At 44.8% G+C, this 27,976-nt stretch overlaps 1 protein-coding gene and 1 long non-coding RNA gene across 9 annotated transcripts in view; one reads left to right on the top strand and one right to left on the bottom strand.

Annotated features, from left to right (window-relative positions):
• Positions 1 to 27,976, bottom strand: part of SDK1 (sidekick cell adhesion molecule 1) — a 580,479-nt gene that overhangs the window by 91,586 nt on the left and 460,917 nt on the right. For all 7 annotated transcript variants that reach the window (XM_083711227.1, XM_083711231.1, XM_083711232.1 and 4 more), the window contains exons 24-29: positions 23,577 to 23,686; positions 19,895 to 20,045; positions 17,644 to 17,881; positions 7,026 to 7,141; positions 5,338 to 5,527; positions 2,805 to 2,903 (exon numbers count right to left, since the gene is read on the bottom strand). In XM_083711227.1, the coding sequence (XP_083567353.1) occupies positions 2,805 to 2,903; positions 5,338 to 5,527; positions 7,026 to 7,141; positions 17,644 to 17,881; positions 19,895 to 20,045; positions 23,577 to 23,686 (904 nt within the window). The remainder of the gene's footprint in view (positions 1 to 2,804; positions 2,904 to 5,337; positions 5,528 to 7,025; positions 7,142 to 17,643; positions 17,882 to 19,894; positions 20,046 to 23,576; positions 23,687 to 27,976) is intronic.
• LOC310831380 lies at positions 188 to 6,998 on the top strand. 2 transcript variants are annotated; one of them, XR_014557827.1, is made up of 5 exons: positions 188 to 2,005; positions 2,832 to 2,945; positions 3,471 to 3,605; positions 4,926 to 4,989; positions 6,717 to 6,998. It is a non-coding gene; the product is annotated as an uncharacterized lncRNA (long non-coding RNA). The 2 variants fall into 2 exon arrangements; XR_014557828.1 differs by lacking the exon at positions 6,717 to 6,998 and adding an exon at positions 5,230 to 5,316.

Raw genomic sequence — 27,976 nt, 5'->3', positions numbered from 1 at the left:
TCATGTGAAAGCAACATTAAGGTACTAGTAGTCGGACACCAGAGTGCCCAGATATGGCAAGCAAAGGCACGTTTTACCCTTCTGTTGTATTGACCTTGCACCACCATGGCTCTTTTAACACAGTCATGTTGGATTCCGCAATGCCAACAAATGAATGCCGTGAACAATCTTTCCGTTTGATGTGCCTATTTGAAGAACCACAAAAGCTGTCCCAAAGAACAACAATGTTTCATATGCCAAGGGTAACCAATGTGGTGCCCTCAAGATGTGGGGGACTACAACTCCCACAATCCCCTGTGTCAATTGGCCATGCTAGATGGGGCTGATGGGAGTTGGGAGTCTAACAAAACCTGGAGGACACCAAGCTGGCTAGCTGCCCTTGGCCTTCACATTGAAACCCCATGGGCAAGCTTGTTTTTCTTTCATCACTGGCCTGAGAATGAAGCTGTGGATTTTTGAGTTTCACACTTAACTAAGAATTCCTTCTCACCAGTGAAGAATTTCACGCTTTGAGAATAGCTCAAGATCTCACTGCAGCAGAACCTCACAACCTCACAAACCCCACCCAGAGCTGCTCAGCAGTGCAACAGGGACACAGAACAAAAGAGAAGCATTTATGAGTTGTTTTTCGAACAAATTGTTTCAGTAGCTGGAATTCCTCCTTATACACGAATCCTGTGTCTTAGTACCTGGGCTTAATTTGGTAATAAGCACACAAGGCACAGAGGTCCCTTGAAAATAAAATAAGCAACCTGAATGTCAGGAGTACCCAACAGGATTCTGCCTGTGATGAATCTTTCCTTCTTTCCAAAAGTTTCTGAAAGAGCTGCTTTTAGATCATATCTAATGATGCTTCCAACTACCTTGTGGGCCTTGTTATAATCAAGGGAGAATTTGGGGCTGCAACACACCATATGAGGAAACATTGTTGTCCGCAATGAGTGGTTCCATATTTTATTTGACACAAAGCATAAAGTAGCTCACCATTTAAGGGGGAAGCCTTAGGTGGCAAAGTCAGACAAGTGCAATTGTCTTATCATATATCACTATAGGGCAGCCAAAAAATGCCAAACAACAAATAGGTTTGCTAGATTTCCCAGGGAGGAACTCAGACAGCTCTTATCAGACATTGCTAAACAGGCAAGCAAGCAAGCAAACAAACAGCAAAATAATTGCATTGCTAGGAGGTACCTAGCATTATTGACTTAACATTAATCAGAAAGACTTAAGCTTTCATTTTTCAAATGTTGTCCATTGGTTAATTGTGTGCAATATGTATCAGGGGTGAACCACAAGATACTAAAGCTGCAATTTCAGCAACCTTTTAAAGCCGGTGTGAGAAGCTTCCATGAGAGTAGGGGCAAAATTATGTGCATTTCCAGCAAGGAAATTACTGTAGTGGTGAACCAAGATCAAGCAAGACCAACAATGTCACAATTCCTTGAAGAAGCTCATGCATCAGGGCAAGCAGAACTGACTCTGTCCCAAAACCAGGCCTGAACCCAGACCGAAACAGGTAAAATCATCAGTTTCCTCCAAATGTGCTTACAGCTGGACTGCTACCACACTCTCAAGCACTTCCCTTCCCTTGAAGGCACTATTTGTGACAGGGTACCAGTTGTCAAGTACTTCAGGGTCTGGAATGGGGTGACTTCATTAAAACTGGTTGCACTATTGACTCCCTCCAAGGTGCCAGGTGCTCCCACCACCATGTAAAGATACATTCACCACATCACAGACTTATCTGGCCTTCCCACCTCCCTTGGCTACTAGCTCGAATTAGTCATAATGGCTAGGAGTCAAGGAAGTCTATATTTCAGACATCATCAACAGAGATCCCACAAAATCAGGCAAGTTGCTGTGTCAGACACCTCATCTGGTTCCGTAACAGCAGCAGCATTTGACTCAATGCGGAGATGTGCGATTTTATCCTCAAAATGTAGTCTTTCTACTGCCTATGGCAAGAGCAGAAGATTTGTGCCCTACACCCAGCATCATTCCAGAGGTATTTGGGGTGGTGGAGGAATGCTGAGAAGGGAACTGAGAAGAGCCTCGCTCCCACACAGAGCTCTGTGAGAGCAGAAGAAATTTCACAGCATGAAAATTGTCATTGCAGCACGATTGTATCTTATGTGCAATTAACTTGTGTGATTTCAAACTTGCACCGCTGAAAGCCAGCTGGTTGAAATTGCGCCAATTAAATGAACGCAAGACGGAGAGCTTAAAAGCTCCTTTTTCCTCTAGGTTTTCCCAGTGCAGAAAGAACTTTGAAGCTTTCTGCCTTGCTTACTGGGCAAGTCCCACTCAGCATGTGGGTTCTGGGATGCACTCATGAGATCTAAACATCTGAGTACCCACAAGATCTCATGAAGGCATCCCAGAGTCCACACTCTGAGCAGAACATCTCTGAAAAGCTCTCTGCCCCATGGCCTGCTTGGCATGCTAGTTCCAGAGGGTAAGGGGCACTTGCGATCCCCAGACAGTAGCACGCATGCTATCTATGAGTTCCTCACTGTGCTATTTCTTGCTTTCTGCCCCTAGTTACAGAATTAAGACCCCTGGCCTGGCTTTAGAATGAGTGCATCCAAACCCTCGGAATTCACACCATGCTAGTTTGATGGGTTGAAGGCAGAGTAGGCCACAGGAGGGGGGACCACGTGAACCACTGCATTTTCCAGGCTTCCATAATGCCTGGTATATATGCACACCTTCAAGTGATTCAAAAGCATTCGCTGAGAGGCTACTTCTATGGCTGCCTCTTTTGGTCACCCCCCCCCCTTGACACAGCTTTTGCTCTTGCTTACCAAGAATAATCCCATTGGGTTCTTCAGGGGGCTGCCACACAATCCGGACAGAGGTCAGCTTCACCTCGGGGAACACCATCCGCACTGGAGAGCCTGGGGCTAAAAAGACCAAGAGAACGGCCATTAGATAGGGCCTGGCAGGTGCGAACTTATCCCAATTTCTTTTATGACGTGCTATGGAATCTCAGGGAGAAAGGATCTAAACTGGTGCCTTTGGATCAAGACTCTTGATAAGCTAAGGCAAGTGATAAAGCTTTGGACTTGTGCAAAACTGGTCTTAGACCAGAAGAGACTTAAAAAAACCTCTATGCAACATAAAAAGCTTGCTGTCTTTCGAGGTCAACTTAGCCATCAATTCTTGTTATATTGCAGCTACCGACTTCCTATGTTTTATTGCATTAGTAAATATATTTATGATGATGTTTTGATAAACTAGGATTGACCTCAGAGGGGACAATCATGCTGGAGCCTATATAATGGGACGTCTGTATGCCAATCAGATTCTGAAAGGCATTTCATAACTCTGGTTATAGCATCTTGCTTCATATACTGAATTTTTCCTTGAGAGGTTAAGCAGGTTTCTTAAGTCGTTACACAGTTGCCGAAGCTGAATCATATTCTCCAACCATGTAGCTAACTCTCAATTTGCCTTCCAATTTCACCTAGGCATCTGGGAACCTCTGTTTGGCCATAAGCATCAGAGGGGGAGAAGTTGTGCATTGCCACAGACAGCAGGCCGGCCGCTCAATTACCTCTATCAAGGTCACCAGGGGGAGCTAATGATAGTTTGCAAATCCAGAGGTACTGATGTTCACCCCCTTAAGCTGAAATCCCACCTCTGCTCTCCCCTATGATGCTTTTAATTAAATTGATCAGGAAGGAATCAAGCAGGCTTATGTCAGGAGTGTGGGGATGGAAGAACAAATAGCAGCATTTGACAACAGGTAATGCAGGAAAGAAGAGGACAAGATGCTTGTTACATGGCAGTTCGGGCATGTATTTGTTTATCCAATGGATTTGTAGCCAGAGAACGGTATATATGACATTATCATGCTTTATCCTCCTCCCCCTGCCAGCCCATAACTCTAAGAGGTATTAGCTTCTGTAAGGAGCAGCCTGTCCCAACTTGGGCTGTGTTCACACGGCAGTTGATTCCATTTCCCTGATGCATCCCTAACTGTTGATTTCCACATTACATCTGAGCTTTCATGTGACTTTATATAGCGCATGTTTAATGCTCACAACCAGTGCTTTTTTCTGGGGGTACACAGGGGTACACATACCCCTAAACATTTTGTGAATCTAAGTTTGGCCTCATTGAGGGGCAGCATTTCAATATGAGCAGGAAAATGAGAGTACCCTTAAACTTTTAATGAGAGTACCCTTAAACCAGCCAGGCAGGTTCATAGAGTGGGAAATGATCTTTCGGGTAGCCTGGGCCCAACCATACAACAAGCAGCCATTGAGCTGCTGGCTGCCTTTAAAAACTGCCGTCCTTTGAATGACTTTTTGGACTGGTTAGTCAGTGTGGTATTTAAATATATATATAATATTTACAATGTTATTTTTCTTTCATTTGACCTCTTTTCTCCTCAAACCACTTGATTTTTCTCAGATTGTGGGTTCCTTAGGGACAGAATTATTAAAACTGAGGGAAAATGCTGCTGCAAAGCTGCTCTAAGCTCATGGGATAGCAAGCAAGCCAATGGATAATGATAAAAAGAGAAATATTGTTAGAATTTTAGGGGGAGAAAGATTCAACAAGAGCAGACAGAAAAATGCTTGGGGCTTCCCCTCTGCCAGCCTGAATTCTCCCCCACCCCCTGCTCCAGTTAGCCAACCCCTCTCTCCCCCCCCCCCCCAGCATCCAGGCTTAGCAGAAGTGGGCAACTGGTCTGCTGAAGCTCTGAAAGTGAGCCCTAGAGCCATGAGTCCCCTGAACATCCATGTGGCTAATGAATACACATTCCTTGCATCAGACCCCAGCAAGCCTCTCGTCCTTTCAATATGTCAAACCCTAAACGGGAATTCTCAGGCTTACAGATAGTGTCGGCAAGTAGAACAATACAATGTTCATGCACTAATTTCACAAAAGGTCATTTTATTATTCTTTTGTTCAAGGTTGGTCTAGGCACACTCTTGGGACAGGAAACACCACATCGCGCTCACATTCAATCACAGCAAGGTTTGTTTATCACGTCCCATTATCCCACAGCTTTTTTTTTATTACTATGATTGGATTTCTGTAGGAGTTCATAATTGGGCTGTAAAAATTTGCTTCAGGCTGGAGCTGGCTATAAAATATCAGGTTTTAGAGTGAAACAATCTTTTTGTCAATTACTGGGAGGAGGGGGGGAAATAGACTGCAATTTTTGGGAGCAGATTCTCAGCTAGAAACTAATAGGACTGTGCCTCTTTACATTAGGGGAGGATCCGGTTCTTTGAGATTAAAAATGGAATCCACCTGATTAGCTGCTGATATGCACCCCCCCCAAAAAAAGCTAGAAGGTTCTAGCGATCCACATACACTTACCATCGTCCTTAGTTCTCTCGATGACTGGAGGGGAGCTGGGGACCCCGTCCCCAATGCGTGTGAATGCCAGAACCTGAATCTCATAAAGCACATATTTCCGCAAACCAGCTAGAAGGGTGGAAAGGCTGTGGTTCCCTCTCACGACTTGGCTGCTTAATTTGCTTTCCACATCTTTGGGCCTGAACAAAATCTGAAGGGGGGGGGGGAGAAGAGTATGATAAATACACATGGAATGATATGAAAAGGATAGGGAGCATTACCTCACTCCCCACAAGCAGCAAGGCATTCCAGGAACAATATTTTACAGGGACGGCAACAACAATGTTATTGTACCCTGCTCATCTGACCGGGCTGCCCCAGCTACGCTTGGTGGCTTCCAACAAAATAGAAAAACACAGGACAAAACAGCAAACATCAAAAGCTTCCTACCACAGGCAGATAGATGTCTACGGAAAGTCATATAGTTGTGCATCTCTTTGGCATCTGATGGGAGGGCATTCCACAGGGTAGGTGCAACTACCGAGAAGGCCCTCTGCCTGGTTTCTGGAAACTTTGCTATTTGTCAGAAGAGAGAACTGGGGATATATGTTTGCAACCCTGTGTAGTCAGATCAATGGGTTTCAGCAGGCTTGGGAGAACACCAAGATTTGCAGAAGTATCAAAGAGCATTGCACACAAAAAAACCTTGGAAGGAGGAAAAACTAAAAATAGGTCCATGAGGTATGCTGAGTGGTGTTGCTGTGCTGAGTGTCTGTTGAAGGGAAAACCAGAGACAGGGAGTGGAGGAATGAGGAGAGCATGGCTGGCTGAACAAGAACACACCACTCAGCAGTGTTTGTTGTGGGCCCCACTTTCTAGCTGCAAAGTCAGAAGCGTGCTTGCATGGGGACAGACTATGCTAGGCTGTTCAGCAGCAGCAGCTCCCCAAAAGCAAACAACATGTCCTTCGAGTCCCCAGCAAGACTTCTCTGCTGGGTTAAATTCCTCTGCTGACTACAATCCCAAATCTGCAGTGTTTCTCTGTAGCCAGACAGACACAGAAAGAACATTGGTATCTCTCTCTCTCACACACAAACACACCTGCCCTGCCAGCCCCAACAAACACGCAGCAATGGGTTAGTCTTGTCAGGTAGATGGTAGTTGCTATCCATAAACAAGCAATCAACATAGCATCTCCTAGTCATTGGTGCATGTTAGCAGGATGTCAAAAGTATTAGCTAGACAGTACATGAGAGACAAGGTAAAGTCTTTAATAACTCGCATGTATGCTGTATTGTATGCTGAACATTCAGTGTTCAAACTGCAGTCTTCTGAGTAACTCAAACTGATAACTTGTCCTGCGAAGTGAACCTTTTCAATCTGCTCGTTTGTATCTGTAGGGAGATCTCACTGCTGATAGCTTAACTGATGCAGCACGGAAAATGCTGTGCCACAGGATTCTCTTCAGCTTGTTGTGTTTCAGTCTGACATTAGTAGCAATCCCTAAATTCCCTAGAATGGAACCTTTCAGCTAAAATACAGGAGATCTGTATGGGATTGTAGGCCTGGGATACACCTTACAGCACTTAGTTCAGCTGCTGGGATTTTAATACCCCAATACTTACTAGTACAAACAACAAAATCAAGTAAAAACAACACACTGCTTATCCAAATACAGAAAAGACTCAGCAGCGCTTGGGAAGATCTACCTTGTATCCAAGGATGAGCCCGTTCTGTTCAGGTTCAGGGACAGCCGCCCAGGTCAAGAGGATCTGAGTGGAACTCACAGCTTCAGCTGACACGTTCTCTGGGGGAGCCGAAGGAACTGCAAATGTCCAGATTTAACAGACATTAGAAGCTGATAAAATCCATTCACTTATCATCTAGGATTTGCGCAGTCATCACCAATGGTCGATGGGTACAGAGCACATTGAACTGCACCAGTGTTAGAAACTGAGATATGAAAGCTAGGAGCTAAATGGCACCTTAAACCTAGGTTATGGGCACCACAACAGAATGTTGAGGCGTGCTTTTTTATAACAAGAATACAAAGCTGAAAATGAATGAACTGCAGCTAAAATCTTATGTTCATTTTTCACGTGGTCTAGTCCTCATCTGAAGACTGCAAAAAACAACAACACAAAGCTCTACTTTCCATGCCTAATATTCTTAAGAATATCTCTTCTCCAGTCTTTGGAGTGTGGCTGGAAGTGGGGAGGCAGAAAAAGATCCTCCTTTCCCTCCACTGTGCAGTTTTAACCTGAAATGTTAGGTGCAGTACTGTGCCCAGAGCTCAGAAATTGCTTGTGTTAATGAAATCCCCTGTCGCAAAACGTGCCCAGAACAATGGGAGTTTTGAATGCTGAACTGCACCTAGGGCCTGCTGGGGATGCCCTCACCATCTGAGGGTAGCAAGGACAGAGCCTTGTGATAGCACCCAGTATGTGAGCACCATTCCCAGGCACATGAAGCAGGGTCTTCCACTTTTGTATTTCACTTGCTGGCAAAAATGCTTCCACTTACTTAATCTTTCCAGGTCACCTGAATAAAGGTTGTCTGCTGTAATTTATTGGGCCTATCATGTTGTTTTAAGTGTATCCTAAGTGGTGTGTGTGTTTAATATTGTTTTCAATAGTATTGTCAACCACCCTGGAGGTCAATCTTTGGTCAAAGGGATGGATTAAAAATATTTTAAATAAATGAACAACAAAAACAAAATTCAATCCAGTATCCTGAATCAAAATGCTTCTTCCTCTTTACTTGAACAATTTCTGTGTAGATAATGTGGATATCCCTGCTTGTAATTGTCCAAGATGCAGATAGGGATAGCATGAAGAAAAAGAATGTGTTTTGTCAATAAAGAAAACCAGCAACCTCAGGATCCATAGTCTGGATCCAGAGCAAGGACCCTGTCCTGGACCACTTCAGTAAGCCACCGCAAGGAAGTGTCCCCAAATACTGTGCTTTCTTCATCATGCACTTTCTGGAAGTAGCTCTCCTCCATAGCTTCTCAGACACTCAAAAGTTCTTCCCAGAAACTCCCTCGGTTTCTAGCATCCGGCATCTCACCATCACCATCACACATTCCCATATGAACCGACGTGGCCCCTGCTACCATCATTTCAGGCCCATCTTAGTGTGCCTCCTCCACACGAGGTCAGGAAGGTGGCAGAGCAAGAATGGGTGGTGCTCCGCTTGTGGAATGCTCTCCCCAGAGGGCACCTTCATTGCCTGCCTTTAGCACTAGGCAGAAATATTTCTCTTGGCCACGTGTTCAGCAGATTAACATCCTACGGCTTTTAAAATGCATTTGGGGTGAGGGGTTATTTGTGCTTTTTCTTGTTCTTGGTTTTTTGTGTGTGTGCATTTTGTGTTGGACTAGGTGACCCTTTGCGTACTTTCCAACTCTGAAATTCAGTGATTCTACAATTCTATGATTTCGTTCTCAGTCAGGCAAGGATCTTGCCTGACCCTTTTGAAAAGCCACCTAAGCTTTTGGGATTCCAAACAGACCTCAGTGCTTAGTATGTGGCATGGCCTAAGTAAGTATGTGACTTTTTTATTTTGTAAAAAAGAGAGAGAGAGAACAAAACAAATACACCCTCCCCTTTTAAAACCAAGTTGGCAATTTAAAGGTCACAACAGAATTACTGTCACTAACTTTCACCAGACAGGGATAAATCCAATGTATTTTCCCTGCATTACTTCCTCTGACCCGCCCCCCCCCCAAGCTCCTTTAGGCAAAGCTAACACCAACTCAGTTAACGTGATTAGATTTTGAGGCTGCTTTAAAGGTCTTGACGGAGATTTTTAAATTTTATTTAGCTTCTTATGCCTCACCCCCTATTCCACATGCACACTCTAATGTCTAAAGGGCACAGTTTCTCAAAGAGCACGACGCACCTGCCGAGCTTCAGAGACCATTGGAGGGAGGGAGGGAACTTCTAAAGGCCTTTTGAGGTGATTGTTGGAGGAGAGAGAAATAGGCTTTATTCTCAGTGCTGAAGCCACACTAGTGCCAGTTCGGAAGCAGTTGTGGGGCTCTGCCTTGTGGTGCTGAAAGGGGAGCAGATTATCAAAGGTGAGATAAGCTCACCATGATGAGAGAGGCCTCTGGCCTCCAGGATGCTTGGGGGATGCCCAGAAGCATCTCATTGATGGGAAGGGAGTGCAAAGAAGCTCTGGCCTGTGACATCACCAGAGAGGTGCCCCTATGTCTCAGGTTTGGGCCCTGAAATCTCAGAGTCTCGGATGCTCCTGACCAGGCAAGCCTCAGTCCCCATTTCTTTTCATCCAGCACTGAGTCTATAGCTACTATTTTCATGTTCCTCTGAAGGAAGGAGAAGGAAGCTCCACCCTCTACTTCTGCAGGCTCCAGGTTATCACTACAGCAGTTTCTCTGTTAGCAATTAGCTGGGGCATGAGAAATGGAGCTCCTCTGCTTTTGCTGGCAATATAGTTTTGTCTTCCCCGCTCCCCCTGCTTCTCCCAATGCTGGATTCCCCCCCCCCCCATCTTCTCCTAGATTTATCCTCCACAAGGATATAATTATGTTAAAGGAATATAGATTGCCGGGAGCCACAAATGTCTTTGGACGTCTGCCACAGCCTTATCCGTAGATCTTCACAAAGCACTACTCCCACATGAATCACTTCATAGGGCACGAGAAAGAGGTGTGCCAGATTTCGGTGTAAAGAAAACCAGCCGTTTTCCAAGCCGCTCTTGCTCAGATATTCGCTTATTTGATTTTGCCATGCAAGGAGGGAATGATTTCTTTATTTTGATGAATACCTTTCTTCTCTGGTTCAGAAACCAAAGCATCTCTTTCACTCCATCCCCCAACACCAACACTCTGGATGGTTCACAAGAGGCTGAGACGGCCTTCACATCTTCTTCTTTTTTAAAAGATGTGTATAATAAAGGATCACTGCTAGGGGGAGTCTAAGCCCCAACAATGCAGAGAATGTGGCTTTTCTTCCCTCTCTGCTTTGGCCAAGGCCACTTGAGGCACTTGTTTAAATGATCAAAAAGGTGGTGATTGTGGGGAGGTCCTAGTATGAGCAGATAAGATCTGACATTGGGTCCTTTTGGGTTTGTAAACAAATCCACAGAAACCGCAAGCTCTCTCTGTCTCTTTCTACCTAATCTATCTTCCAACTTAAGAAACCTTAGTTGATTAATCAGATGAGCTTTAGTCAATTCAGTAGTTAATTATAACTGTGTAAATTGAATGGGGGGAGGGGACGACTGATATCAGCTGACCCCTCCCTCCACGGCAAGGACTTCTTCATGGGGTTTCCAGCATTTTTATCACGTCAACCTTGCCTGTGGTTTATTTGTAGATTGCTTCATTGACACAAAGCAGACACCGCTGTCCTGATCCCCATGACCCAAACAAATTTCCATGTTCCTTCCAGGCCAATTTCACCATTTGTCAGTGGCAGGATGAATGCAATGCCACTCGCTTTTCTTGATCACATAGTTATTTTGAAAGATGAAGCACAAGATGGGTACTTTGTTTTCGCAAATGAGCTCTCTTGAAGTTAACTGGGTTACTATCACTGTGTGTGTGTGTGTGTGTGTGTGCACGTGCGTGTTTTCAAAGAAGAAGGAGGTTACCCTTTGCAAAAATGTGTTTCAGTACAAGGTGAAAAGCTTAACTCTATGGGTTCATAAGAACCTGAGTTATTTAAACTTCCTTGCCATAAGACTGATTAAGCTCTGTAAGGCCAAGCCCTCTGCTGCTGGAAAGCCATAGTGGAGCTGCTTCGGGGACATATCTACACCACAAACTTGGACTGATTTAATGATTTAGTTAATCCCTGCCTCCTTAGAACTGTGATCTGCTGAGCGGGTGGCGAGGCAAGTGAACGCTAACAGAGAATTCCAAGCACCCTCCACAAATTGCAGTTTTCTGGCTTCTTTGCAGATCTCCAGTGGCTACAGGCTACAGTGGTTATTTTCTACCTTCGCTACTGCAGGCTGTATGCCTCTGAATACCAGCTGCTGGGATCTACAGGGATCTGGGATCGAACTGCTGCATTCAAGTTCTGTTGCAGGCATCTGGTTGGCCATTGGGAGAACAGGATGCTGGACTAGATGGACCTATTCCAGCAGGCTCTTTTTAAGTTCTGATCAAATTTGCAGATGACACCAAACTGGGAGGGGTGGCTAACACCCCAGAGGACAGGATCACACTTCAAAACAACCTTGACAGATTAGAGAACTGGGCCAAAACAAACAAGATGAATTTTAACAGGGAGAAATGTAAAGTATTGTACTTGGGCCAAAAAAATGAGAGGCACAAATACAAGATGGGTGAAAAGGATCTAGGAGTCTTGGTTGACCACAAACTTGACATGAGCCAACAGTGTGACGCGGCAGCTAAAAAAGCGAATGCAATTCTGGGCTGCATCAATAGGAGTATAGCATCTAGATCAAGGGAAGTAATAGTGCCACTGTATTCTGCTCTGGTCAGACCTCACCTGGAGTACTGTGTCCAGTTCTGGGCACCACAGTTCAAGAAGGACACTGACAAACTGGAACGTGTCCAGAGGAGGGCAACTAAAATGGTCAAAGGCCTGGAAACGATGCCTTATGAGGAACGGCTAAGGGAGCTGGGCATGTTTAGCCTGGAGAAGAGGAGGTTAAGGGGTGATATGATAGCCATGTTCAAATATATAAAAGGATGTCACACAGAGGAGGGAGAAAGGTTGTTTTCTGCTGCTCCAGAGAAGCGGACACGGAGCAATGGTTCCAAACTACAAGAAAAAAGATTCCACCTAAACATAAGGAAGAACTTCCTGACAGTAAGAGCTGTTCGACAGTGGAATTTGCTGCCAAGGAGTGTGGTGGAGTCTCCTTCTTTGGAGGTCTTTAAGCAGAGGCTTGACAACCATATGTCAGGAGTGCTCTGATGGGGTTTCCTGCTTGGCAGGGGGTTGGACTCGATGGCCCTTGTGGTCTCTTCCAACTCTATGATTCTATGATTCTTTGGTTCTTAACTCCTTCTATTGCTCTTCCAGTGGAAGGAGTCCTAGAATATGGCATAGTTCAAGTCAGAGTTAATAGGAACGCCACTGTATGAACAGAACCTTTTCATGGGTACTTCTTCTTTTTAATAAAAAAAACCTCCTCTATTTCACACCATAATTCATTTCTGATGCATGGTGTCCCTGCTGCCCTTATATGTACTGGCCCCCAGATAGCACATATCCACAGCTACATAGTTGATAAAGTCAGCTATTAGATTATCACGGCCACATTCAGAGGCGAGGGTCAAGCTGTTCAGAGCTTTGTAAACTGATATTCAGGATGCAGCTCAGTTTGTGCACCGCAGTATTGCTTTCTAGTAACCTGCTAAGCTGCAGCTTTTGATTCAAGGTGTAGTGGCAGCAGGGCTTTGAAGGCTGCCCATTAAAATATGGCCATGTGTCTAGCAGTTCCACCAATCTTTCAAGTGTCTTGCAAAAGTGTGTGCTTTTGCCCAAACACAAGCTCTGGAATAAGAGTAGCATACCGGTATATAAACTGCAGCAGGCAATTAGGTTAATACCAGTAGATAAGCAACTACTCTATTCTCAACTTAAAAATGGAAAGCGTAATGCTGATGGTCAACAAAAGAGGCTTAAAGACTCTCCCAAGGAAAATCTTTAAAAATGTAGTATAAACATCAACAATTGGGAATCACTGGCCTGTGAGCGCTCCAGTTGGAGAACAGCCTTTACCAAAGGTGTCATGGACTTTGAAGACACTCAGGACGAAAGGGAGAAACGCACTAAGAGGAAGGCACGCTTGGCAAAGCCTCACATGATCAACTCCTGCCCGGAAACCTTTGTCCCCACTGTGGAAGGACGTCCACAGTGAGTGGACTCACTGTTAAGACATGAAAGGCAATCTTAGTCGGCTACGTGTGATTGCCAAAGATGCCATATTTGAAGCTCAGCTACCGCCAACCCAGGTGCCTGCAAGGACATTTTCCTTTTGAATAAAGGAATTATTGATTTTCCTAAGGCAGGAACCCCATATATTTACCCAGATTGCACCTGCAAATTTACTTTTTTCTGTTGTAACTCATCCTGAGGTCTATGTACAAAGGGCAGGATATAAATTGCTAAAAAATAATACATAAATATCCAGCTACCTGTAATCCCAAGTTCTGTCCTGAATGGGTTGGCTGACTAAATTGCTTATCTTCTTTCTGCCACTTCTCCTGCCATCCCTCAAATGAGAACCTTCCTTTTACTGGTAAAAAACAGCAGCAATATCCCTATCTAGCTTTCCTGAGACTAACGGCAAGCCTCAAACTGCAGTTATTAAGGGTTTTGGAAAGGAGATTCTTCCAGCCCTTCAAAAGCCACATTTTATTTCAACTGAAGAAAGGATCAAAGCTGGGGCTTTCCGTATGCAAGGCACACACTCTTGAATGAAGAAGACTCCTTTCCTTTGAAGAAGATGCAGATCTAGAGAGACTCGCCTCCTTTCTAAGACCAGCTATTGCCTCTCGCTGCTTAGACTGGCAAATATGCATAAAAAATGATGGGCTGCTCCAGTTCCTCCTGGACAACTGGGTGCTGTGGGAACAGTTTTGTCTTGATAGCGTTGATTGTCTTTGCAATCCCTCAGAATCCAGAATGGGGGTGGGGGTGGTAGGGTTAGGATTATGGGCTCTTGCCTCCTTGAAGCATGTGATGTGACTGAACACTAAAGATCAGCTCATAATTTGTTTGTTGTTTTTTTTTTAAATAGACGTATTAAGAATGTGGAGTTTGGCACATGGCAAAGTGGCCATATGGTTACTGCACATCTCACTGAAATCTATGGAATGCATGCCTGAGTAAATATGGTGGCCGTTGAGCACAATTAAATCTGATTAACTCCACAAACTCCTGCTTAAGTGCTTGGGGGACTGGCGTGCCCATAAACCTAGCTGTTTTCTACTGACCCCATAGAGATGCTTGAAACGGGTCATGTGGTGCACTGATTATGTAAAATGGGTATCGGTGCATCATACTTATTTGTCATTGTCACCCTCACCAACTCTCCCTCGCTTCTGCATCCTGCCACGGCTCCTCTGGCTTTAATTGAACCCTTACCCCAGCACTAATGAAAATATGCAAATTTGGGGATGCTGAGCTGTTTATAACAAGAAAAAAGGCTGAAATCTTGTTTAAAGTGATAAATGGGACCCAGCCTTAACCATGCAGTAGCAATGGGCAGCCCCTCTATGATTATGGAGACAAATTGCAAACACAACCCTTGCTCATTGTGCAGGTTAGCGAAGACGGTGATTTACTTTCACTGTTGAATACTTAATTCAAGAAAGGTCACTCCGCTCAATTATTCACCCGCAGCAGAAAGGTAAATTACGTCGGATGCATGTGGGCTGGAGCTGAGAGAGAGGAGCTTTGCTTGAAGTTATCTAGATAACAGCTTAATAACTACCTTCCACAGATGCTAATGAGCGAGCATTGCTTATCCCTCGCCTTGCCGCCGCTGGGCAGGAGTCCCAGAGCCTTGCCTGGTGGAGATTTCTCCTTGCAAAACCTGGACCACCCAAGTAAGCACGTTCCCAGATTACAAGAGGTGAAATGTTTGCTGTTGAGAGATGTGCTGGCAGAGGTTGTAGAAAGCAAAATAATAGATGCATTTTGAAACCCATTTCTCTGTGCCCGCCCTCCCTGGCCGCCCAAAGGTTCTAATAACTAGTAGCTGAGGAAGTCGGTACCTGTCATTCCCTGAGCAAATTCTCTGCAGCTTGAGAGGGCTGCTAGCATGCAATGAGAAAGAAATTGATTTCATAATTAAAGGCTCCTACGAGGCTCTAGGTGGCCTCCTTTTCATCAGCCTCCCAGTAAATCAGCAAAAATGGAATAGGGAGTTCTGCTGTCTCTTTGCACTGGGACTGAATGAATGATCCAATCACCTCCAATGCGGGCAAGAGGCAGAATGACTCACCCTCCGAAGAAGCTACCCACTGCATCTATGAGTGAGTCATTGTTCTGGTCAGGATTCCTTACTGTTGAGGCCATCAAGCAAAGGTAATGATGTATCTGGGACCCAGAGGGATGATGCTTCACACAAGAAAATGGCCACAAGGTAACTGGTTCAGCTCAACCACCCCTCACATGCAGTCCTCTGCACAAAATTCCTATCTCCTGTGCAGGAGTTTCATTTACAAATTTCAGGGCATCTTTTTTTTTCATGAATTTGTATGTATTGTGTAGTTTTCGAAGAGCTTTGCTGGATCAGACCAAAGTCCACGATTGACAGTGATAAATCAAATGCCTCTGGGAAGCCTGCAAGCAGCAGCTGAGGACAGTCGTGCTCTCCTTACTTGCAATTGCCAGCAACTGGTATCAGAAGCCAACTGATTCTGACACTGGAGGTAAAACATAGCCATTGGCAGCCTTATCCTCCATGAATTTGTCTAATCCACATTTATTATTGATACCTCTAGTAAGGTTTTCAAATGGCTTTCAACAGCAGAGATACGAAGCTAAACTTTGTGCCTTAGTCTCTTGCACTCCAGGTTCCGTCTTATTGCCCCCTGGGCAAGAAGGAAGGTTGTGCCCTGGAGCGCCGCGTCCGCATCAGGGAGCTGCATATGACTTATGTAAAAGTGCCCTCAATGCATAAGCCTATTGCTAAGTTGCTGTGAGACTTTTATATACATATATATCCAAAGAAATGCAATAAATAAATAATAAATCCAATGTTGACCACAGCAAACTATGGCAAGTTCTTAAAGAAATGGGAGTGCCTTATCACCTCATCTGTCTCCTTAGAAATCTCTATGTGGGACAAGAAGCTACAGTTAGAACTGGATATGGAACAACTGATTGGTTCAAAATTGGGAAAGGAGTACGGCAAGGCTGTATATTGTCTCCCTGCTTATTTAACTTATATGCAGAATTCATCATGCGAAAGGCTGGGCTGGATGAATCCCTAGCCGGAATTAAGATTGCTTGAAGAAATATCAACAACCTCAGATATGCAAATGACACAACCTTGATGGCAGAAAGTGAGGAGGAATTAAAGAACCTTTTAATGAGGGTGAAAGAGGAGAGCGCAAAATATGTTCTGAAGCTCAACATCAAAAAAACCAAGATCATGGCCACTGGTCCCATCAAATAGAAGGGGAAGAAATGGAGGCAGTGAGAGATTTTACTTTCTTGGGCTCCATGATCATTGCAGATGGTGACAGCAGCCACGAAATTAAAAGACGCCTGCTTCTTGGGAGAAAAGCAATGACAAACCTAGACAGCATCTTAAAAAGCAGAGACATCACCTTGCCAACAAAGGTCCGTATAGTTAAAGCTGTGGTTTTCCCAGTAGTGATGTATGGAATTGAGAGCTGGACCATCAAGAAGGCTGATTGCCGAAGAATGAATGCTTTTGAATTCTGGTGCTGGAGGAGACTCTTGAGAGTCCCATGGACTGCAAGAAGATCAAACCTCTCCATTCTGCAGGAAATCAGTCCTAAGTGCTCACTGGAAGGACAGATCCTGAAGCTGGGGCTCCAATACTTTGGCCACCTCATGAGAAGAGAAGACTCCCTGGAAAAGACCCTGATGTTGGGAAAGATGGAGGGCACAAGGAGAAGGGGACAACAGATGACGAGATGGTTGGACATGTTCTCGAAGCTACCAGTATGAGTTTGACTAAACTGGGGCAGCAGTGGAAGACAGGAGTGCCTGGCATGCTCTGGTCCAGGGGATCACGAAGAGTCGGACACGACTAAGTGACTAAACAACAACAACAACAAATCCAGTGTCAGCTTGCATTGGGCCCAGGCTACCTGAAAGATCGTGTCTCCCTGTATGAACTTGCCTGGGTGCTAAGATCCTCAGATAAGCATCTTCTCTTAGTCCCATCAGCACACTTAGTAGCCACACAAGAGACAGAGAGAATGCATTTTCTGTGGCTGCTCCCAGATGGTGAGATTCCCTTCCAAGGGAGAATAGACTGGCTCCCTTTTTTCCATCCCTCTGCCAGCAGGCTAAGATCCTCATTTTCAGACAGGTCTTTAGAAACTGAAGTGCAGACTGTGCTGACCACTGGGCTCTGTCAGGGCAAACTGTACTCTAATGCTGGTTCTAAGCGTGCTTTAATGTATTGTAACCATTGTTTTCATGTCATCTAATTACTTTGTACTTCATAACGATGTCTTTAAACAGTGGAAGCAGCCACGAATTCCAGCTTGGGAGAGAGGCAGGATATAAATACATTAAACAAGCCAGCAGCAGGCCAGTGTAAAATCAGAAGGAAAAGCAGATATCATTTTAGGAGTTTAGCGATCACCGAGAGTCGTCCCACACAACCTACCTGACTCCCGCGTGCGACCTCGCATCACCTCGCTCCAGGGTCCTGCCCCAATGGCGTTGAAAGCTTGGATCTGCAGCTCGTATTCTGTCCACTCCTCTAGATCCTCGATGGTGTGCTCCCTCTCCAACCGATCATTGATTACCTTTGTCAGTATCAGAGGCTGCACATCCACACACCAGTATTTGATCCTGTAACCCACTGACTCTGGGTTCCCATTGTACTGGGAGTCAGGCAATGGCTGGACATGGAGGAAAAGGGTGGCATGTTAGTGATGGGCAAGATGGAGGTTTAAAAGCGCAGGGTGTGGTCTTCTGTGACATTTGTTACCCACATTGGGTCAGATCTTTCAATTGGCACAAACAGGAAGAAACACCATATACTAACAGCCCTTTTATGGATCCCGAGGGAGGTATCTGGAAGGTTTTGGTTTTTTAGGGGGGTTTGCAGGAATTTAGGGGGGAAACCCAATAACACGCTAATGAGGAGTGAGAGTGCTCAGTGACCAAAGAATGTTGAATGTTCATTGACAGGCGGACACCGCCCCTCCCCTCCCAAAAGGAGCACATGAGGGAGAGGTGGAATGAAATGGAATATTCTGGAACAGGGCACACCTAGCTGGCTGGCACCTGAACAGGAAAATGTTGCACTGTAATATTTTGTTCACTTGTGGACCGTGAACATTGAACTTGGCACCAGTACAGTCGTACCTTGGATCTCGAATGACTTGGCTCCCGAACAAATTGGCTCCCAGACGATTGAAACCCGGAAGTGAGTGTTCCGGTTTTCAAATGTTATTTTGGAGGCTGAATGTCTGACGGGGCTCCCGCAGCTTCCTGCATCCAATCAGAAGCCATGCTTGGGGTTTCCGACGTTTTGGAAGTCGAACGGACTTCCAGAACTGATTCCAACTGTATGCATTTAGGGCCTTGGTGTTAAGTCTGCAGTGGCCAGCCCTGGAGTGGATCAGTCATGTCCATATCTACTTCAGTGGAAGGGGAATGATGGGAATCCCAACCCTGCACAGGATCAGCTCAACATTGCCACAACTTGCAAGCGCGTTGCAGATAGGCAAATCTGTCTTTGCTCCTCAACTCAGGAAGCACAGAATATTCTCCTTTCTTCCTTCTTTCTTTTTTGTCTCATTGGCCCATAAATGAGGCTTTAATTCATGGGTGTAAAAATCTCCGGAGCTGATAGTTCTTTCTGGACCATTATCAGAGATGCACAAATGGCCAGCAACAATATTAATGCAGTTAATTGCAAAGTCACATGATACGCCCCTTTCATCTTTGCCTGCCTCGCTGGCTCTCTGCCCATTCATCCATCTTCTCTGCTTACAATAACTTCCCGCCTCTTTGACTGGGATCCAAAGAGCTACTTTCGGCACACACCCAAAGCTTGGGTGCACCTGGCAGGATCTGCAGCTTGTTCTCCCTTGAGCAGCAAGCTCCCAAGACCAGATGCCAAATACGAGCAGACATTTATTCCCTGTTGTTATAGGAATGCCCTGATGACTTGGAGAATTCAAAGGGGTTCTGAGCATACAGGAAACGTATGCACAGAACATTTTCCTGATTGCCAGACGAGCTGCAGCAGTTCCCGTCTTACATAAGAACCTCTGTGAGCATCCACTGGGTGCTGAGAAGATAACCAGGAAGAAATATCCTTGGGAAGGCTGTTTGGAGTGGAATAGCAGAGGAAACTGGAATAATTGAATGGATTTAAGTCAGATAGGCTGAGGGGTGGGTACAGCAGTCAAAGCCACATGATAAATTCATTTATCAATGGCCCTGCAATTTATCACCCGATTCCAGAGTTAATCACTTAGCTCTGCAATCTATCACATGGATATAACCTCCACATTGGCACTGTTTCCTTCTGTGTAGGGGAAAAAAATCTCTTTGCAATTTCAGTAACTTAGGATGAAAGTGGCTACACAATGAACCAAATTTCATGGCATTTCTTCAGAAACACATCAACATAAACAAACAAGAGGCAGCATCTGGTCTATTCCAATTATATCACATTTATAATTCCTTGCTATGCTTTTATTGTTTGGTCCATTAGTGAGCACATCCTATCCTGGCATATAGCCAGAAATGTGGAGCTTCAGATATGACCGCAGTGCTTGGGAAAAAGGAAATAAATGGCTTTCTCTGGAAAAGTCATTTGTGAGTTTTGGACTCCTTGCCTAAGGGAAAAGTTTGAATGTTGTTCCTCCTCCTGCGCTGTCTTGTTACAATCAACTTACCACCCAGCGGACCCACAAGCTGGTCTCACTGGCTGTGCGCACAGTCACACTCCCTGGCGCAACGTCTGGCGGTGCCTGGAGAGTTTGGATGACGCGCGACGGCTGGCTGAGCGGACCTTGCCCGACCACATTCACCTGCCTCATCCTGAACCTGAAGGACACAGAGAGGAACAAACAGAAAGTGTACAGAAAGATTTAGAAGAGCCACGTAGGGTTGAAAACAGAACCTCTGGAAATCCTTCTTCATCAAACTGATTTTTTTAAAGTGACTGACAGTAGCATTGGTCAAAGAGAAATGGCAGGTGACATAGGTTCCTTGCTCTGCTACAACTGTGAGATTTTCAAGGGGCAAATAGATTCTTTTTGATCAGATAACTCAGACTGAAAGAATGATAATGACAGCCCACTGAACAGGTCAAAAAACATATACTGGAAAGTGCAATATAAGAAAATGGCAGATTTCTTGTTTGGGCTTTCAAGTAATTACAGAAATTTTAGTTTCTAAAATTTCACTCTCAACATGCCACCAACTGTGGCTAAGGTTTGTTCTTGGCTTATGATTTGCTGGAGCAAAACTAACCAGGATTCCTAGTTGGGATGACAAGCTGAGCCAGAGGTCATGGTTTGTTTCCCCTTAGCACCTGAATATTTCCCTGTTTCATTCTTCATTATTTCATTCTTTATTACAGTTTCACACGAAGACCAAACAGCATCTAAAAATGAACAAGGGTGAGTTTGACTCTCAGCCTCCCTGATTAAAATTTGTTCTCCCCAATTAGAACCGCCATCATTACCTAAAGCTTTAGTTGGTTAACCCACTGATTAAACCAATTAGAGGTTGCTTCCCTTCTCTTTGCAAATGTGGCTATCACATCGAGTTGAATCCAGAAAGAAGCAACCGTATCCTTAAATCCATTTAGGTTTGAGCAACTTTCTCTGGAATGAGTCCATTGCCAAAGACTTCCCTAATGATCCCTGCCCAAACACCACTGATGTGGAACAAATAGCTTGCCTTTGATGCAAGATTTCCAAATATGAACACTTGGATCAAAACTAATCCCATTTGTTCCAAATTATGACAGCAATCACTCCTCCTTGTGATGGCACCAGTTTTAGAAAAGGCATTAGAGGTGCATACGGCCATCATAACAAAAGAGACGGGAGAGACTGTCCGTTCATGCTTCCTTGTGCTAACACGTTAGCTGCTCAACTTGTCCCTGCTGACTGCTGGCTTTCTGGCATTAAAAGACTGGGATTGAAGAAAGGTTGTGCGAGCTTGTGTAATGCCATTAGTCTATCTGCTCAGATCTCGTTAAGGAAGTGCATTAAAGGAAAATGCATTAAGCAAAACAACACCATTAATTTCCCAAACTCTGACAGGGCACAGTACAAAAGAAGCACATTTGACAAAGATGCAGTCTAAGTCCAATAATTAGTGCTTTCTATTCCCTCCCACCTTTTCATCATGTAGGAATGCCGTGCCAAGACCTGGCAAGATGATGGAGCTGATAAGCCCAAGTGGCATTTGGGAGACGCGACTCATTTCATCATCTTATGGACAGTCACACAATAGCTTCAGAGGGCTCAAAAGGATGGGGAATGTGAGGGAAGAAATTCAGTTTGGAGATGAATTTGCAAAAGCATAATGGATGGATCAGAGCAGACTCTTACGTTGGGTTAGCTAGTGTCGTATAATGGACTTCTCATCAAGCAGTGCACCCAGGTAGCATTGCCAGCAGCTGTCCCCCTGCCTGCCTGCCCACCCTCCTGTCCTGCTCCTGTGTGGCAATCTGATACAGGGAAATGAAACAGGAACAGCTTTTAAGTATGATAAGCAAGTAGGTCAGTCAGAGCTATTCCCCAGCATATTCCTTCATGCCTGTTCCCAGGTGACATTATTCAGTTGGTCTCATAAACATCCAAAAGTGCTGTTAACGCAATCTATTATGATGATGAAAAATTTCACCCAACTTCAACTCAAAGGCTGGGGCTACAGAGCCAAGGAAATGCATATGCATTACTGTAAAATTAGCAAAGGTGTCGAGCTGGAATGAAATAAGCCCAAAAGAAAGGCTGTTTCTATTTTCTGGTGCTCGCTTGTTCCTTACAAAGAAGTGCTCCATTTTCCTCTACGGAGAACTCTCTCACCACTTCTGTCCCAACACTTACCTTTATCAGAAGCATATATGAATGCAGCAGATGACTAATATAAATAACTGAATCTGGTCAAACATACACCAGGCCTATTTTCTGAATCGTGGGAACGTGACTCACAGCTGCTAAAAACTCCTCCACTCCAGGATCTCAGAATGCTTTTAGGCAACAATGTTCTATTGTGAAGAGTACTTGCTAAAATAGCAACATTACAGACCTTTGCCCTTGTTCCTCGCCATTTGATATAACTTATTTAGACTGAAATGCCTTGTCAAGAGGGACACATTAAGTTGATGCTGAGGAATAAGTACGAACAAGGGAAATGCTATCAGCAACCTTATTGCATTTGCAAATACTTTCCAGAGACTCTCTTAGATCAGGAACAACAAAAAAAGCCCATGGCACTTTTAAGTCCTAACACATTTATTGTGAAATAAACAATGGTGGCTGAGAGGCAGGAGGTGAGAAGGGAAGCGAGGATGATGAAAGTGCCATTGGTTGCCTGCTTTTGTGGTGCCACGCTAATATGCAGCTAACCTTCTATGTATTTTTTTCCAAATGTCATTTTATATTGAAATACGTCATAATATAATTTTATATTGAAATGGTGAGGTTATTTAAAAGTAAACGCGCTGGAGTGTTTGATTTGCATTTATCTGTGTACCTGGTGAAAGTGAAGCCTGCCCTTTGATGTAAAGACATTTCCAGGACAAAAATTAAGGCAAAAACAAATATAGTAAACAAGAGATTAAAAAGCAACAACAATAAACAAAGCAGCAGTTTAAAAGTGTTTCCACCCCAGTTTTGCACCAAAGCTTTGGTTTGTTTTGTTACCAAAGCCTGGGAATAATGCCTCTCAGGCACCAACCAGACCCAGACCTGCTTAGCTTCAGAAAAGTTATTGCTCCTTAAATCCGCATTTCTGGGGCAGCTTCACAGGCTAAGGAGGAGGAATTTTCAAATATAGTCAAAGAAGGGCAGGCAGAATTGTTAAATTAAATTAGGAGTGGGGTGTCCCTCTTATTGACGGCACTTGACATTGATGGGAGTCTTGTTTGGTTCTGCAACACCCCTGAGTTCATTTAAGTAGAATGATGGGGCTGGGGTGAGAAGAAAAGAGAACTGAGTTATACTGACTTCAGCCACTGAATCAAGCCAAAGTGATATAATGAGCATTCAGCCAATTTCAGTTCAGCTTCCCCACAAATGAAACAAGATCAATTTTAATTGAACTGGTGCAACTTTTAGTCTAGACAAAATCTGCATCAGGTATGTGTTCAGTTATTCAACGGCACTATTTAGCAGTGCACTTTACATACCTTGCTCCCATTGCCAGATTGATTAATTATTTTGCTACGTGAAGGTGACAATTAAAATACATCAAGTGGGGTCGTTGAAGTGCAAACGCTTTCAAGGTGTAAATTTTCCTCCATCATTCCTCCCACCAGCTGCCTGCAGGCTGGGAAGCTGCCCCTCGCTGACACTTGGTAGCATGTTGGCGCAGCAATTAATTACTTGCTGTTCTCACCTGTAATGAGTATAAGGCGTGAGGTTTGGGATCTCCAGCATCTGAGCATCTGATTCTTTCTCCACTTCGCACAAAGTTATCCATTCCTCTTCCTCTCCTATAACACCAACCTGTGGAGAGGATGGGAAGTTATTTTTTTCCTTCGTCATATAGACAACATCACACTTGGGAAATGTTCCTTGGAATATAGTCAGACATGCCCTTTTTCTTTTCAGTGGAGAGAATCACACATTGGTTCCCTGTCTACCCCTTCACCTCCCCTTCCTCTGTTATTTCCCCTGAGTTGAATTATAATTTGTATGATCTTTGGGGCAAGGACCTCTATTTAGTGCCATGAACACTGAGAGCACTAGGTTAGGTAAGTAGGTCAGGCTGAGAGTGAGTGACTGGCTCACCCAGTAAGCTTTATGGCCAAGTGAATCCTGATACCTTGCAGGTCCTAATCCTAACTATTACCCCACACTGATATTAGAATCCTTGACCTCTGTGCCCACTGTAGTGGGGAACAAAGACCTGCCATTCCCATTTCCCTGATCAAGACTTTTCGACCATCATTTTCAAGGCATGTTGCAAGTACAAACAAATTGCAAAACCAAAAAACGATTGTTGGCTAAAGAATGGGAAGAGGGCACCAAACTGAACAGCTGAGGGAGGGGAAACCCAGCACAAATTAAGTGACCCTGAAGTCTCAGGCAAACAAAACTCCTAAAAATGGGTGCCAGGTGGATAAGGCACTGCAAAGCCAAGGCACCCCAACCGAGGATTCATGGCTTCTGAGAGAAGGGCCTCTCCAGATGGTATCTGCCAAGAGGCCATCTTGCACAGGAGCAAGCAGTCCTTTGCAGGCAAAGTAGCTATCCCATCACCCCTTGCAGTATTCCTTTAAAAGGACACAAAACTCATGGTTACACTCCCCTTGTGAACCCAGGGGAGCCATCAGTAACAATGCTTGATGGTACCACAAGCCCAGTAAGCGGTACTTTGAGCAGGAAACCAAGCATCGGTTTTTGCAGACAGAGAAAGATCCATAATCCACACAAGATCAATGGTGGTGGTGGCTTGATTTCTTGTTATGAGATATGGGATAACATGGAACGTTCTGACTTCCAGCGTGGGCTGTTGTTTCAAGGCGCCTCTCACCAGGGAGTAACTCACAAAAACTCAAGGAGTCAGTAATGTTTTATGACTACATGCAAAGCCATATTAAATGTCAAGATTACCCAGTCCACGAGGGACTTTGGGTTCTTAGCATTTAGCTTATTTTCTTCACACATTACATTATTTTATGAAACCATCCCTGGGCTATAAGTGCAACCGTGCTCCCGCCCCTGATTTTGCAACTGTCAAATTTCATAAATTTCCATAGTAAACTTTGCAAAAACATGCATTTTATTTGTTCATGGTAGCATAATTTATTTTATTTTCTTCTTGTTATCTTGTTTGTACTGTTCATATGTTTTGAGTGCCCTGGAAGAAGGATTTTTCTAGAATACACTGGGTATACAATAAACCACATTTCTAGCACTGGAAATATAGAAGAGGACTGGCAGAAAAACAGAGGTAGGTCAGAAAAGTAGGTAGATCCAGGGTGCCCATCCTTGCCTGTTGAACAAATAAAAAATAAAAATGCCCACATGCTTCTAGCTGAGAGGGCTAGAATCTTTAAAAATAAAAAATAACTCAAACACTCAGGAGTTTGCTTCAGTGTCTGGAATCTACATTGGACACTACCTCCTGCACTTTGCAGAGTGAATTTTTTTTTTTTTGCATCCATTTCCAGAGCTCAGGGATATTGGAGGATCATGCTTCTGTGCAAAGATCTGAAATGGAACAAAAGCCGAAGAACAAAGGAGCTTTAGATATCCCTGCTGGCTAAGCAGCTTGGAGACTATGCAGCGCTTTGTATTAATTAGCCACTGTAAGTGGCCAACAGCCAGCTCAGCAAAGCCCATCTGCAAGAACTGCGCCAGCAGGGTCAGAGCGCTAATAGGGATTTGAAGCATTTCTTCCCCCATGGCACCTTTAGGGGAGAGGGCTGGGCACTCTTAAAGAGGAAGAGATGGGAAAGAAGGCAGCAATGGCCGAGTTCTTAAAACAGCAGGAAGGATACAGCAGGCTAAAAAATTTTCAGCAATAAACAGTTGCCGCCAACTTATTGCAGCAACAACACATTCGCAAAAAAACCCCCACAGCGATCCTCCCACAGTTAAGAAAATGGGTCCGGAAAGTGACATGCAGCTTGAATTTCCACTGCTAAATTGAAAGCCATTTTCTATAGATGCAGGTAGGGCATCCCCCTGATGAAAGCCCTATTTGACAGGCATTGGCAATTAGAGTGGTGAGCACATTCGGTTTCGTAAGAGGAGTGCCACTCAGAGCTGTTTGGGTCTAGGTCTCTTTGGCTCCCTTTGCCCATCTTTCTCGTCATCATGACAATTTCAATCTTTAGCTGAAGCTCCACCTTAACTAATTAAATTGAAAGGTTTCTACCTCACCTTTCATTCAGATAATCCTTGAGGTAGCTTGCAACAGATGGCAATGATATAGAATGCAATAAAACAGAATGAAGAAACAACAGACACTTGCAGGCCTTAGGAGTCTACAGCTCTGCAGTCCCGGGGCAACTGGCTGCTAGAGCAGTTCTTTCTGCCAGGGAGGGGACAAAATGAAAGGCTGCCCATCTCCCTGCTGTGCTCTTCCTACTGCAATCCACAAAAATCATTGAGGTACCTGGGAAATCCATGATGAGAAAGAAAGATGGGAAGCTACCTTGTACTGAATCAGACCATTGATCCATCTATCTCAGCAGCTCTTCAGATGTTCAAAGGGGACAGGTGGGTTTCCATTCCAGTCCCACCTGGGGACGCCAGAGATTAGGAGCAGGAAAATGTCACAGCAAAGGAGTGCAACCCCACAGTGGCCCTTAGTGGCCGTGGGGAGACGGCCCTTCCCTTCAGGAAAGTGGCTTAAAAGCCCCAATGTCCTTCATGTCCTTCTTTGTGTGCCTCCTCCTCGAGAGTTCTGGAGGGTGGCAACACGAGAACAGGGCCTTCTGTGCAGTGGCTCCCTGTCTGTGGAATGCTCTCCCCAGGGAAGTACGCCTGGGACCTTCCTTATACACCTTTAGGTGCCAGGCAAAAACGTTCCATTTTTAATCAGGCCTTTGGTTGATTTGATTGACATTCTATGCCCTTTTGAAACGTGTGTTTTTTTTTTTTTTGCAGGGGGTGGTGAGTGGATATTGATATATTGTGGTTTAATGTTTTGATTTTGTTCTGCCCTATACCTTGAGACCTCTGGGTATAGGGCAGTATATAAATTCAATAAATAAGTAAAGAAAAATAAAATGACAGAAAGGTGGGCTAGAAATGGAATAATGCAAAGATAAACGCAATAGGCTGCCAGGGCTCGGGTCAGGTGTAGGGCAGCAAAAAAACAACAGATCTCCAGAACTTAGTAAAGTTAACTCTTTCTTCAAAGTGAAACAGAAGCACTCTGGTGTAATGGTCCCAGCAACCCGTCTCTGCAGATCTTGCTTGGAGGAGGCAGAGGTGAGGACTGAATGCCTTGCCTTCCCAGAACCCATTAACGCTACTCCTTCCCTGGGTCTTTCCAAAGCAGTCTCAAACTACACCTGCGAACAACTGATTTCAGCCCACTTCATTTCCCTGTGTGCCCTGGGAGACCAAGGGGATGGGGAGAAGCCTGGCTTCTGCAGCAGGAGGGGGAGACTCCTGGGCTTCAGTGTTCTGGCCCCACACCTCTCCAGACCCCTCTTCTGCCTCCGAGTCTGCACTGTCCTCTGCCCTGACTCTTCCTGCTCACTAAACCCTGTTACCTCCTCTGCATATGACCCTTCCTCCTCCCAATCTGCTCTCCCCCCCTTCTCCCTCTGACCCCTCACTGTCATCTCACCACCAATCCCCTGGCTCTGAGCCGACTTCCCAGGGGGCTCCCTTGGGGGTTTCCCCGCTGCCGCCTCCCACCAATCCTCTGCATCCAGCCAGTCCGTGGCGTAGACTATCGGTGTCCATGGTATTTCTCAAAGTAATATAAAAGAAATCAAAAATCAGGAAAAGAAAAGAGAAGGCCCCATGCAGTGAGGAGCTTATAGTAGGAAATGGGGAGGTGAGCAGCTTTCTGAACGTTACTCTTTAAACAATTTACACTCATGGAGCAACAAATGGGCAAGCACCAAGAAAGGATGTCCCGAGTGAGTCTTCAAGCCAGAGCACAGCTTTCAATCATTAAAGAAGATGATTGGTAAGGTCTCAGAGGGGACGGCTGACTCAGGTTATGCCTGGCATATGAGAAGATTCCTCCTTGAAAAGCCAGCTGGATGACAGGTGGCCTGCTACCTGCTTGAGGGCCTGGGAGGCCATAGATAGAATGGCTGCAGT

This window comes from Podarcis gaigeae (assembly GCF_964106915.1).
Source record: "Podarcis gaigeae genome assembly, chromosome: 14".
NCBI lineage: Eukaryota > Metazoa > Chordata > Lepidosauria > Squamata > Lacertidae > Podarcis > Podarcis gaigeae.
This window is presented reverse-complemented; position numbering and strand designations above follow the sequence as displayed.